The sequence below is a fragment of the Ceratosolen solmsi genome, unplaced genomic scaffold (genome assembly GCF_000503995.2).
Source record: "Ceratosolen solmsi marchali unplaced genomic scaffold, CerSol_1.0 scaffold30, whole genome shotgun sequence".
In the NCBI taxonomy this organism is placed as follows: Eukaryota; Metazoa; Arthropoda; class Insecta; order Hymenoptera; family Agaonidae; genus Ceratosolen; species Ceratosolen solmsi.
The window spans coordinates 4,528,456-4,543,844 of NW_011948421.1; the positions used below are offsets into that span (position 1 = coordinate 4,528,456).

The 15,389-nt window shown below is 25.5% G+C and overlaps 1 protein-coding gene across 1 annotated transcript; it reads left to right on the plus strand.

The window, feature by feature from the left end:
* Window positions 1-1,949: 1,949 nt before the first annotated feature.
* Madm (MLF1-adaptor molecule) lies at window positions 1,950-13,860 on the plus strand. The gene is made up of 11 exons (XM_011498564.1): window positions 1,950-2,294; window positions 4,092-4,178; window positions 8,397-8,621; window positions 9,182-9,312; window positions 10,037-10,170; window positions 10,927-11,010; window positions 11,293-11,580; window positions 11,658-11,817; window positions 12,133-12,319; window positions 12,396-12,515; window positions 13,375-13,860. Exons 1-11 carry the CDS (start codon window positions 2,166-2,168, stop codon window positions 13,627-13,629), a joined length of 1,800 nt encoding a protein of 599 aa, XP_011496866.1. The 5' UTR covers window positions 1,950-2,165; the 3' UTR covers window positions 13,630-13,860.
* Window positions 13,861-15,389: the final 1,529 nt, after the last annotated feature.

Below are 15,389 nucleotides of genomic sequence, written 5' to 3' on the forward strand. Positions count from 1 at the left end.
TTTCGCAATCTACAATTAATGAGAATTTGTCATTTTAAAAAATTGAACAAGTATTTTCAAGTGTGATGTCATTTTTATGATACAAATATTTTCACAAATGTATGAATTAATATTATCACGAAAATGTTGTAAAGCGGTCGTAATAAAGCATAAACAATGTATTTTTCTACATATGTGTAAATTGTAACCACATAGTCGATAAAAATGTGTATGTCAGTCACGTAAACGGTTTATATGATTGCAATGTAAGGCTACTTCTACAAAGTTTTCGTGTCTAAAAAGTTACTAAATAGTCAAATGATACGATGCGAGGACTAACGTCGATTTTAAATAGAAACTCTTTATTATCTCCCAAACGAATAATGCCAATTTGAAAGTATAAATTCACTAATTGTGGAAAATTGTAACTATTTGAAGCTGCAACTATATACGCAGTTCAAATACGTACGCACACGGGCGGTCGCGATGAAACGCCTTCATAGGCGCGCGTGCGTGCGCAAAGCAAGTGCGCATGTGTACGTGCGGTCTCTTGCTCGTGTGGGTACGCGTATAGCCAATGTGCAGTGCAGCAGCTAAGTGGCAACTCGCGCAGCACACGCGCTAGACAGAGACGCAGCCGATAAGTAGTTCGTTTGGAGGCGAAGGAGAAAGAGAGATGTTACACATGACTCGTCTATAGAAAGGGAGGTTATATGTCCGTGCATCCGTTTCGTGCCTGTGTACATTTATGGAGGACGGGCGAGAGCGGGAGTGACAGAGATCGAGAGACCGATAGAGAGTGAGAGCGAGCGAGCGCGAGAGGAGCGAAGAAGTGTGCGCGCGTGTAGTGTCCGTGGTGGTGGCTCTCTACGGTTTGTCTTTCATTGCGCTCTATTCAACCATCCGGTGGCCGCGAGTGTGTGATACGACGGAACGACAGGTCGGTGCAGCGAATACGCGCGCAATGCACCTCGTGTCCAGGACGTTCTGATTGAAGTGCGACAACGAGCACCCGAGGCGGTTCTAGAGCCGGTGCGGCCACATAACATCAGAGAAAAAACCCGCCGCTAAACTAACGAACCTCTTCTGGTTTTCTCCGTTTCTCTCTCCTTCTTTCACTCGCTCTGTCTCAGTCACTTCCTTGTGTCCTTCTTTCACTCGCTCTCGCTCCCTTCCTCTTTCTTTTTATCTTCTCTTTTGCTCTATCTCTTCGTTATTCTCTCCTCTCTCTCTCTCTCTCTCTCTCTCTCTCTCTCTCCCGCAAACGCATACACGCGCGCGTGTGTCACCAGGAAAACGTGAATAGGCAACGTACACCCTTGCACACATTTTTATACGCGGGTGCACATACGTACCTATACTGTCCCGTGCCATGGTGTGTTTCGTCTGATATAAAAATCCAAAGACCACACTTGTACTATATATCGAATTGAACGACAAGATGTTCGTACGTTAATTTGAAGTTCGAGTAAAGAAAGGAAGAAAGAATATATACATACATACTTATGCATGTGTATACGTATAGGCAAGGAAATACATAAGTTAGAATTGTTCGGCAGGCTGTGAAGACGGCAGAGAAAATATACCATATCGATAGAACAAGACAGAAGGAGATATATATATTTTTTTCCTTTCTTATTTCTCATATTCGTTCACTTTTTTTGTCTCTTTTTCTTGCTGCGTGTCCCTTTCCTTTCCAAGGTTCGGTTTTCGTTTATCTGTCTCCGTTTTGCTCCTTCGCCGATTCTTCGACTTCACTTTTTCGTATTTTTCTTTCTGCTTCTCGCCTTAACTGCATTGTTAAACACATATAAAGCATCAAATATACCATTTTGCTCTCTTATCCTGATCCTTGGTAGCCTTGAGTTGTACGAAGCACTTGCAGTGCTCCATATACATTATCATAGTTCACTACATCGATGCATTTATAAGAAAGCTTTCAAACATCTTTCATAGTATGCAATAAGAAGTTTCTGATTTATTGTGCATATTTATTGATATGCTTGTGGCTTGGTGAACTTTCCACTGCATTATTAACAACTTGTGGATCAACCGTATGTGTCATCAGTGTCGATATTATCTGTTCCTGTACTCAGTGTGCGCAGCAGTACTGATGTACCTGGCCAAGCTGCTACCTTCCATCAATCTGTAATAACAATTCTTATTGATCAAGAGTAGAGTGTGTGATGCCCGGCAGTCGCGCCAGCACGGATCCCGAGCACAAATCCCCTAGGGAAAGTGGTGAGGACTCCGAGGATGAGAGCGAAATACTGGAGGAAAGCCCATGTGGGCGATGGCTTAAACGCAGGGAAGAGGTATCTATTTTTAATTTTATTAAATATCTTATTTGTGATAAACAATTTATATAATTAATAATTTATTTGCAGGTATTAAAGCATGGAGTTTGAAATATATTAAAATGTGATTAAACTGTTATGATCAAGCATCTAAAAATTATATAGAATTGAAATGTTTTTTAATATTATTAAAAAAATATTTAGTGATTTTATCATTGAACTGAACAATATTTTTTGCTAAATTAGATCATAATCAATCGATATTTTAGTATTTTTAGTTCATAATTTATAGATGAATATAAATTAAAAAGTGTAGACATCAAGATCTTTATTTTATATTATGTTAAGCTATATTCTTAAAATTAATTGTATAAAAAGAATTTAATCGATTAACTCTAGTTCAGATTCGCTTTTTGACGTAATTCCAACCTTACTTTTATAATATTATATTGTTCAGAAGTTATTTAAAAATATTATAGATTAATATTAAAGAATCTTTTTTACAAGAATAATAAAATATTCGAATATGAAAAATTTTTATACATAAATATAGAAAAGGTTATTTTGGAACAAGAATTATATATAAAATTAACATTGTTTATATATTCAAATTTTAAATAATATATATTTAAAAGTTATGATTTTAATTATAAACACTGGTCACCTTTATAAAACAATATCATAAAATCGTACAAGTTTATTTTTATGGAAAGTTTTTAAATATTCTTTGATATATTTTTTTATAATTTATGAAATATCTTAAACTAAAATATTTGTAATACATTTAAATGTTTTCTTTTTGTTACTAATTTGACAATAGTACATTAAATTAATATTATAATTTTTAAAAAAAATTTGAAACAGCCATAGTTATTCTTAAATTTTGTTATATTAATTCTTTACGTATATTGGATGAAATGGTATGATATATTATTATATAATATTTGAAAATGTAAACATCATTTTATTAATACTTTCTTAATTTGTTCCTTTTCAATTATTGTTATTTATTCAATATTAAACATAATTTCTAATTTTAGATTCAGTATAAAGTAAAAATCGTAAATCATACTATAAATATTTAAAACTGTTACATAAATGTATTTATAATAATTAAACATCATCTAAATAGTTTTGGAATTCTTATTTTTAAATGATTTTTCCATAATTTTTTTGTTAAATTAATGTTAATATTGTGGCATTATGTAAATATAAATGAAAATAATATCCTAAATAATTAATAAAAATAAATGTTTCTCCGTAATATTCTAAAATTGTACTTATAAATTAATCATGAATCAGTAATTGAAGGTATTTAATAATTTAATTCCGGTCTTAAATAAAAATTTAGGTAAAAACAATTAAATATATTTGGCTAAATGTAATATTAAGGTTAGATTATTAGACTAGAAACAATATTTAATATAACACTATTAAAAGTAATGTTTTTGCATCCACCTTATCGCATATATATGTGACTTTATTTAGCATCAAACGTAACTTTTAAAGATAGAATAGATTTATGTGACATTAAGATCTAAAGTATCTTCAAAGTAATCATCTTTTATTCAAATCTTGGCAAGAATAATTTAATCTGTTTCCAAATTTTCAATATTAATAATACAACTATTTTATTTAATTATTGGGCATTGCTTGGTTATTGGAAATTTGAATATATTCATCACTTTTTGCCAATATTTATTTTACTATATTTATTGAAAAATATAATTTTTATTCAATAGATTTCAGATTAAGAAACATATTTATAATCTGTATATTAAATTAAAATATCAACAATAATATCATTTCTTGTAGGTGTACGTAGGTTCCAAATCCACAATAAGTGATGGCACGAATTTCAATACATCTAGAATCAGTGACAATGACATAGCCGAGTCAGAGGTAAATTAAGATACTACTTATATTAAAAATTATTCATTATGAAACAGAGTTCTTATTATCAAAAAACATGTGGAAAATGTAACTAAATAATATCTACAAGATGTGCATGAAATTACATGCTACTTTAATTTAGAAATGGTTTTTCTAATAGACTTCAGAATATAACTGTTTGGTCATTGCAATATATATCTGATAAGATATTCTATGATTCATAATATTAATTTTAATCTTATTTTTTATATAAAGAATTTACAACGATTTTGACAATTTGAAATTTTTAATTTATAATTATATTACATACTTGACAATAAGTATCACCACTAAGTAATGGTTTGTAAGAAATAATTATTAAAAACTTTTGGAATATATATATATATATATATATATTATATTGCACACGCGTATGAGCACATTAATTTTAAATTGAATTATAAAAAAAATTATTTTATTAAGAGAACTTATTAAAAACTAATTATTATTTTGTTAAAGTGCTTACTTAATATTATAAGAGTAATTATCATTTAAAGAAAAAATTATAAGTACAAATAATAATATGTAATAAAATTATAAAGTATTATTTATGGATGTTTAATTTTGAATCCATTTTAACAATAGTAAATATTAAATTTAATTTAGTTTTTATTTTGATTGTATTAGACATAATAATGTAATTATCAATAAAGAGTTAATCTTATTCGACAATAATAATATGTGTTTATGAATATTGTCAGTATATAAAATATTTTATACATTATATCTATTAGATTTGTATTTAATTTTTTACATATAATTAGTTCTATTATAAATATAAACAATTCTTAAACTATTTTCTTCCATATGAATATATCGTGGTTTTGACAAGGTTTTTTTCACAAGTTGGTTTTGATAAGCAAACTAATTTACTGTTGTAAAAAGTACTTTAGATCAAATAAATATTGATGTTTAAAATCAATTCGGAACTCATATTTTAAATGAATTTTGTGAAAAATTTTTTTTTTTTAACGTTCAATTTTAATTATTTTTAATTCTGAAAAACTTTACTCCTTTTTATTGAAGTATTATTTTGAACAAATACGTCATTGAATAAATCGTGTTTCTTATTTTTCATCATTATATATCCATATTATTAAAATTAAGAATTTCTTTCGAAAAATATGTTTTGTATTGATAATATTTATACAATCGTAATATAATGTGGTTAAAACGGAGTTGCATATCTTTTAATTGAACTAGTATATTTGGATAGAAATTTTCGGTAGGTGATATTGCCAATGTTATTATAAAACGAGATTGTGATAGCTTATGATAGAGAGCAAAACAGAGAACTTATGCGAGTTGCGTCAGGAAAAGACAGAGAGAGAGAGAGAGAGAGAGAAAGTGAACGAATGAATGATATTGCTCGTTATTTCGACCACAATTTTGATTATTCTCTATTCTGCTTTTGCCCTGTTACTTCACGGCGGCTCTGAAATACTTGGCAAGGTCACATCCATGTAATGGCCAATGAGTATGAAAGCGCTTCAATTGCGTTGTTCTTTCCACGCGCGCCTTTTGCTACATATTAAGAGGATTAACGCAGCTAAGCAGAGAGGAATTTGCATGTGTATACGTGTGTGCGTGCGTACGTACGTGCGTATGTACGTACTTACGTGCTTATATCACGGATAGTTGGCATTTACCAGATATTATTATAATAAATTTGTAGCGATATCCAGCTTCATGACGATAAAATGAAATTGACCGTAGAAAACGAAATTCCTTTTGATCAAATGATTTAACCGTTAATTTATGCATTTATATATTCAATTAAGATTATCTTTAGAATTTAAAAATTTCGAATATTTGAAATAATCAAATAATATAATTTTATACATAATTTTATCACTTTGATAAGGTTTAGAAAAAATCGATTAAACTGTAAGTTTATAAAAATTATTTTAATTGTAAATAAATTATAATAAATTTATATTATTTAGAATTGAAATGTTTTATAAAATAAATATTTTCTATTCTTTCTGTTCAAATCATATATTAATCTTAATCAATCTTAATAAAGAATATATATATAGCAATGAATTAAATTAACTACAATTTTAATTCAATGTTAAATTATTGTTTTAGATTTAAATGAAATATATTAGTATGTATTTTAAAAGCCAGAATTATTATATTATTACTAGTTTTAACAATTTAGTAGCTATAAAAATTATCATTGAAACATTTATATTTCACTAATTGTATTATACTATTATATTATGGAGGAAAATAATTTTTTACATAAATAGATTTTTTTAAATTCGTACTGTTAAATGATTTACGGTTACGTCCAATTGTATCGGTGGTATTATGCACTTTAAATTTTAATAATTTTTTATATTATAAAATATATTATTTACAGCATTTTAAATTATTTCAAAAAGTTACTATAAAACCCTAGTTTGAAAATTATACGTAAAAGTTACGTAATATTTAATCAATTAATAAAATATTCAACAATTAATTATATTAGATATTTAATTAATGATTAATGCAACTCAGATATAATTTATATTATTGGAAATAAATTTGCTTGATTTCTGCTTGTGAATTTATAATAAATAAGGAAGAATTACTCAATTATTAAACTCAATTAAAAAAAATACTTTTATATAAAGCCAAGCAATTTAATAATTTTATTAAAAAGTCTTGTTTTAGACAATTTAATCGTTTCTCATACAGCTCTATATTAAGTTTTATATAATTATATTTGTATAATTCTTGATATAGGGAATAATTAAATATATTTATGTTTTAATATTACAAGATTTTAATTAAAGATCTTTTTTTTTTGAATATTATTAATGATATATTTATAATTTATAATAATGTGTTTTAAAGTTATTGGATACGTTTTGGAATTAAATATAATGGAAAGTTAAATTAATTTGAATTTATTAATTTTCATGTATTATGTATGTGAGTTTTATTCAAATAGAATGAAACCGTTAATTCTTGTCTAAGCTTATACGTAGCTTAAGCCAAATAATCGGGTCGCTTGAATGTCAACATCGTTCCAGTATTAAGCACTATCAGTATTAAACACTAACTTGTCTGTCATCCATTGTACTCATTTTCTTCTTGAGTTCGGTTGTGGTTTGACCCACTTCAGTACCTTGTAATAAAGCAATTATAATCTATAGTCCCTCATCGCATTGTAACTATTGTCTTCCGCTATTGTATCAATCAAAGTATTTTAAAAAATTTTTGTTTCGTTCGGTTTGTGACAAAATAGAAACTCATGTTTATAATATTTTTATTATAATATTAATACATTATGTTTTTACACGTTCTACTATTCGCAAATATTTTTAATTTTACTCTTCATTACGTAGAAAGACGTCAGGTTTATCATAAAGCATGAATATATGAGTAAGATAATGTCCTGTATGGATGATTTATATAGGATTTATAAATAAGACATTATATATATAAGATATTATAATTATCTTATATAGGATTATTTGTTTGCTATAAGTTAATATTATTAGGTAACTATATATTTTTGATTACACACATAGGTCAAATATTTCTATTCTACGTGATACTAATGAATGCAGTAAATGAAAGTAATTGAATTGCAAATATGATTTATACTTAATCACATCAAAAAGGCTGTTAGGTCTATAATTTTATTGTTTGTTTATATTGGTCTTCGAATTCGAAGACGAAGCAAGGAATTACGAGTGTGTAGCGTTCATTAATTGACATAACTTGTCTGCAGTTGTTCTTTCAAAGTAGGTTTTTAAGTGAATATTCATGTGAAAACTTATTTCTTTTTTAAAATTTGTTTCTTTATTAATTCAATATCAAATAATAGCTAATTAGTTAACAAGTGCGAAATTGTTGCTAGTTGAATTATGCGAAATTAATTATTTATATTTTTAAAATATTAATACATTAGCTTCTATTTATACATTTAAATGAATTTCTTTAATTTATTTTCTAATGTTAGATATTTCACTTTTTAATATTTATTACTTTCTTTCTATTACCTATGTAGGATTTTTTTAAATTTGTAACTGTTTCCTTTGATTATTAATATATTTAGAGTAAAATGACACTTGTGTTACGAATAATTTTTTTATTATAATTAGAAATTTACCTTGATATATAATGAGTTGTATACAATAACAATATTTTTAAATCATTTAATTTATTCATCTTTTTTTGTGTAAACAGGTGGAACAACAAGACTTGCCAGGAATAGATTGTGCTTATTTAGCAATGGATACAGAGGAGGGTGTGGAAGTCGTTTGGAATGAAGTGCAGTTTTCTGAACGCAAAAATTTCAAAGCACAAGAAGAAAAGATTCAGTTGGTATTTGAGAACCTCACTCAACTTGAACACCCAAATATTGTTAAATTTCATAGGTATTGGACAGATACCCATAATGACAAACCCCGAGTAAGTTTTCTATCATAAACATTCTGCCTTTTCTGAATTTTTGATTAAATAATTATTTATGAGATCAGTTTTTATACAGAGCTATATTGTAATAATATTATATTTTTTATTAACGTATATTTTTTATTAAGTCATTAAAATTGATTTAATATTGTATATATTACAATAAATTATATTTTCATAATTATATATTATAAAATAGATAATTTATTGATATATAAATTTGTTTAGAAGGTTTTAATAAAAAAAAGAAACAAAGAAATAATTAAAGATTTTTTTTATTAAAAATTAAAGCTCAAATTAAATTTAAAATAATTTTATTTGTATTAAACATTATTAATAATGTGCAAAATAATCAAATAATTTTTTATATTGATATTCTATAATCAATACAAATTTTCAACTTTTTAACAAGTTTCTGTATTAAATATTTACTTTCTAAAAATCTTAACATATTAATTTTGTAATTATGTTTGCTGTAGCTATACATATTATTGTAACATGTTTTATGTATTACATATCAATTTAGAAGAAAATAATCGATATTTATATTCTTCTAGGTTATTTTTATAACGGAGTACATGTCATCTGGATCCTTAAAACAGTTCCTAAAACGAACAAAACGTAACGTAAAAAAATTACCGTTACAAGCGTGGAAACGGTGGTGTACTCAAATTCTTTCAGCACTCAGGTGACTATAAATAAATGCATAATTAATTTCTCATTTGTCAGTGGTAGAGATTTTATGTAAAAAAATTTATTAGTATAAATAATATTAGTAACATATTATAGTAATTATTATAAATTAAAAGCTATTAATATTTAAATTATTCTTACATGTGCGAGAATTGTTAGATAATTGTAAATAATAAATAACATTAAGTTAAATTACAAGTAATACTTCATTATGTGCTATTAACGATTATATTCAAGGAAAATTAATATATTAGAAATTAATTTAGATGAAAAAATGCAACTTTCCAATTTCCTATGCAATAAGAAAAATGTTATTTTGGGCTTATTTGTGCTAAATTAATATTAAACAATGTTTTAGAATTTAATGTTAGTTCAACAGACATAATTTTATTCTATATTTTTACACAATGCCTCTACAAAATATATTTTATAAACAAAATTGAAAATAGAAAAATAAAAAATATTTTAATATTCAATTTCAATTATCAGTTTTTTTAATGTGTATTGCAATTTTCATCTTAAATAAATTTTAAGTGTTTATACAATATAAAGAATCGATCTTTTACTACATAAAGACTAAAAATCTTAAATTATTCGGTTTTTTTTTTATTATAATTTTTCATCAAATAATGAAGATTGTATATTATTGAAATACTGAAAAAATAAAGCATTATAAATTATTTCATACAGAACATAATGAATTTTATTTTACGAGTTAGTATATTAATTTTTAACTGTAATTTGTCAATTAATCTTGAAAAAATATTTTCAGTCTCACCTCCTATTATTCATGGAAATTTAACTTGTGATACTATATTCATACAACATAACGGTCTAGTCAAGATCGGTTCTGGTAAGTTATTACCATCATTGACAGTCTGACATTTATTCATAAAAGCAACATTTAAAAAAATAATAACCAAATATAACCAAAATGTAAATGTATAAAATATAAGTATAAAAATATGTTTGTGTATAAATAAAATGTATATAAAAACTGAGTGATTCATGTTAAGAGTATCTCGATTATTTTATTTTGTCAATGAGATAATATTCAAAGTAGTTTAATTGTTTTAAAATAAGTGTTTTTAATCGAGAATAGCTAAATTCTATTATATATCTTCTATAGCATTTCTATTTACTCTGTCGGTAAGGTTGACAATCTTAATGTATGCATACATTGTAAGAGTTTATAGTAAGAGTAACTTCCAAAAATCATAGATTAATCAACACTGAACATTTAATATACTTTCAAAAAATTATATTACAAGCATTATATTAGCAGATCAACAGATTAAGATAACGAAAAATATTTAACTTGAGTAGTTTAATTGTAGTATTTTAGCTTAATTGTAGTTTAAATTTATTTTATATTTTATTGTTTTACTGATTACAATTTGAAACTTCTAGTTTGTTAGTATTTTAATACATTCGCTTAATCTATGAATTTTTTTTTATTATATGAGGAATTATCTGTATAGAAGGACTTAATTTACTCATAAGATAAATTATCTAATACAAAATATTGAATAATATTATGTAAAATATAGTCAAATGTTTAATGAATATTTTATTAATTGATGCTTTTGTTTTTGCTTTTAAATTTCAGTGGCACCTGATGCAATACACCATCATATAAAAACTCATAGAGAAAATATGAAGAATATGCATTTTGTTGCTCCAGAATATGGAAGTTAGTATTTTTTATATAATTAATTTAATTATATAAGTAAAAAATAATTTAATAATTTTGAATTGCAAAATAATAAATTGTTTTATTTTTTAATACATAATGATAATATATATATATATATATATATATATATATATATATTTAAAGAAAAATTAAATAAGGTATTACAGTTTAAAAGATAAAATAGAATACTATTATATATGAATTGTAATTGATTTTGTATATTATTTTATAAATATATTTGATTTAAATTTTTATTATATTATCTTTTTTTAATTTTAGACTTAGCAACACCTGCCATTGATATATACTCATTTGGCATGTGTGCATTGGAAATGGCTGCATTAGAAATTCAGGGAAATGGAGACAATGGTACAGTTGTTACAGAGGAAAATATCAAGAAGACAATAGAATCTTTGGATGATGCACAACAAAAAGATTTTATTCGAAAATGTCTTCAAGCTGATCATTTGAATAGGCCAAGTGCCAGAGAACTGCTTTTTCATCCTGTTCTTTTTGAAGTTCATTCATTGAAGTTACTCGCAGCACATGCTTTGGTTAATTCAGCCAGTAAGATTAATTTTTCTTTTATATTTAAAGTTAAGATATTTAGACTGAATATTATATTATGAAATATTAATTTGTAGCAAATATTTCCGAGACTATAACGGATGAAGTGTTGCAAAGGCTTTATGGTCCAGATACCGTCGTTGCCGAAATTAAGTATCAAAATAGGCCTTCTCATCAAATTCGATTTAGTGATATACCTGTAGCAGAGAAGCTAGAAAAGTTTGTTGAAGATGTAAAGTTAGTAAAATTATATTTAATATAAATTCAGATATTATAAATCTATTATAAATAATTGAATAATATAGAACAATTTTTAACAAAACTATTGTTTTTCCTTTAATAGTAATGAAATAAAATAATTTGTAAAATAAAAGTAAAAGGAATTTGTTAAATTTTAACAAATAAGCAGTTAAAAAAATTTAAATCATAAATGATTTATGAGAATAATAATAATAAATGAGAAAACTATGATGTTTGAATAATTTTAAGTAATAATTGAATATAATAAAATCATATTGTCAATATATACAAGATTGTAAAAAATAATTTTAGATATGGAATTTATCCATTAACTGCATTTATGGCCAAACTTCCACCACCCGTCCGGCCTCGGGCAATTTCTCCCGAGGTTACGGAGTCTGTGAAGTCTGTGACTCCAGAACCTGTTGATGTGGAATCTCGTAGAGTAGTTAATATGATGTGTAACGTCAAACCTCGAGAGGAGAGCTGTGAATTGCTTGTAAATTTTTTATATTTTTTCTATAATTTAATTTATAATTTCTTTTAACAAATGCTATTTTATATTGTATCTGCAGATGACAATATTGTTGAGAATGGATGATAAAATGAATCGACAGTTAACTTGTCCAGTTTCACAAGCCGATACATCAATGCTACTCGCACAGGAACTTGTACATTTTGGTTTTATTAACGAAGTGAGTGTAAACATTTTAAGTATTGTGTTAATAAAATTGATACCGATTTTTTTTCGGTATATTAAATAATTAAAATTTTAAAGGTTTGTTAATAATAAAATTCTTATATAGAAAGATTTTTTTATATTATATTATTACGCTTATAACAATAGTATTTATTTTTATTTAATGTAAATTTGTTATCTATGCCAATATATTAAGTAGTAAGATAATTAATACGTTGTATGCAATGACAATTATTTGAGAATAAATTTAAAAATAAACTTATAAAAGAAATATTTATTTTGAAATGTTATTTTGGTTTAACTTCAGAAAAAGTCTAAAAAATTTTATAAAATTATACTTTAATAAAAAAGACTTCTTATTTCATTGTTTATAAAAAAATATTTTCAAACATATTTTTTATTTTATATTTCATTTTAAAAATTTTTATGCTCTTTAAAATTAAATTTTGAAAAATAAAATACATATAATTATCATAAAATTTTAATCAGAACCATTAAATTCTTAGTATATAAAAAATATACTAAAAACAGATTTTCTATACAGTTTCTAAATGTTTTATTATACCATTTAAATGTATTATACTATTATACTGTTTTACTATGTACTATGTACTATTTTATTATACCATTTAAATGTATTATTATTATACTATTTAAATGCTGAATACATTCAGCAAGATTATGTTATAACTATAAAACAAGGAAATTAGTCATAAAAAATTTCCTTTAAATGAAAATATTTAATAAAATATGAAATAAATTAGATAAAGGGGCAAATATATCTGTTTGTATTTAAATACAAATTTATTCAATTTTTTTTATAAAAATAGATACTTTTTTATTTTTATTTATAGGATGACCGTGACAAGATAGCAAATTTGATTGAGGAAGCGCTGCGCAGTTGTTTCAATAAGCAGCAGTTGCTAAGCCCTGGTCTTGTCTCGCTTACTAATCTGCCTAGTCAGACAACGCTGTTATTGCCTGGGCCCGAGTTTCCTCGTCTTCAACCTCTTAAAAGTATGGAACCGGGTACGAGGCAACAGCAGCAGCAACGACATTACGATCCTGACATGGAGCCTCAGACGATTGCGAACGAAGTCGGCAGTTAACCGGCAGTTGTTTATTTTTTTAGTGTTCGTCGATTCTATCGCTGTGCCACTTCGCACACTCCATGTATAGACTGGCTATGTATTTTTCTATTTTAAGTAAGAATGCAATGGAAGAGAAAACGAGAAAAGGAAAAAAGAAAAACAAAGCATTAATGCTGAACAAGGGGAACATGCAGAATTTTTCATTTGTCTTTCAATCGACAGATATAATATAAGAAAAATATACAAAATAATTGCACTAAAAATAGTAAATAAATGGGGCAGTACTGAATATTAATATTACAATTAAAATAGTAAGTAATATACAGTAAAAGTTTTATAAAATTAAGCTGTATTGAATATATAGCATTTATAGGTGTGTGCTAAATTACATTGAAATAAGAGATTTGTGAATTTGAATGCATATTAAATTCGGTACCAAATATTACATTACTTGGTTTGTTTTTTGATTGGTTATCTTATATATTCTTTTACTGTATAATTACTAAAATATGAGGTTTATTTATAAATTTTATAAAGTGAAAACTTAAGGTAAAATAAATATAAAGATTATGGCCCATGATTATAATTTGACTTAATTTACCTTAAATTTTGAATTATTAAAATTTTATGAATATTATAAAAATAACTTTATCAGACATTATTTATTAATAAGTATTTATTGATTACTATTCAAAGTTCTGGATTTGAAAATTAATGCGAGTTCCCTGTTGTAAAGATATGCTAGATGCGAGAAGGAGAAAGAAGAGGGAGATGGCAAAGAAGGTCCCCGTGGCTTGCTTCGATATGTATATTATGATTTATTTTTAACGTCGAATCTGCATTACATGATGTTTTTTTTTGTCTCCTTGCTAAGAAAAACCAGCATCAGTAGGGATCAGTGCTGGGTGACCATGACGATTCGAACGTTCCTGAGTTTTGTTTACTTGTTTTATACGGTACAGAATAATTAGTTTTTGTACTTCGGGTAGGTACGAAAAATGTTTAACTTATATACTATCAATATTATGCTATAAGCAATTTTTATACGTTACGCTTGTTCTTTTTTACATTCATTATTTATTTGCAGGATTTTATTATAATGATCTTTATTTATAAAATGAAGTGATTGTATATTGTTATTTAATTTCTTAATCCTTTTTAAATTTCAATATTTAGAAGACACTTATTTTAATATTTATTATTTGTCATTTTTGTATACTTTTAGTCATCTATGATGCTTCTTAAATTGATGCTTTTAAAATATGTTATACTTCTATTGCTATTAAAAAATTAATTATTGAAGATTTTAATGTTTAAATTATAAACCAATGTTAAGTGTTGATCAGTTTTAAATATTAACTACTAAACTATATATTCAATTTTTTTTATTTTATTTAATATATATATTTATATATCATGAGTTTGTGATATTAGTGTATATTTTAAAATAAAAGCAAGTTGAGTTGACAAACGTTCGAATCGACGTGCAGTTCTGGACCAGAATAATTTAGCAATAGGAACGGACTGAGAATATCTTAATATATTTTTTCTGAATTAATGTCGAGAAATTTTGGTTATTTATTTATATAAAAGGAGTTTGAAATTCTAGAGTAGTGAAATCGATTATAAAATAATTGTCGCGCAAATATCTTTGTTTCAAGAAGTTGTTTATTAAGAAGATATCTACACAGTATAATATAAAAGAATTTTTGTCTACATAATTTTAGTAGAATATTAGGTACATCTTAAGATAATAAAAATTAAGATGTTCACATTGT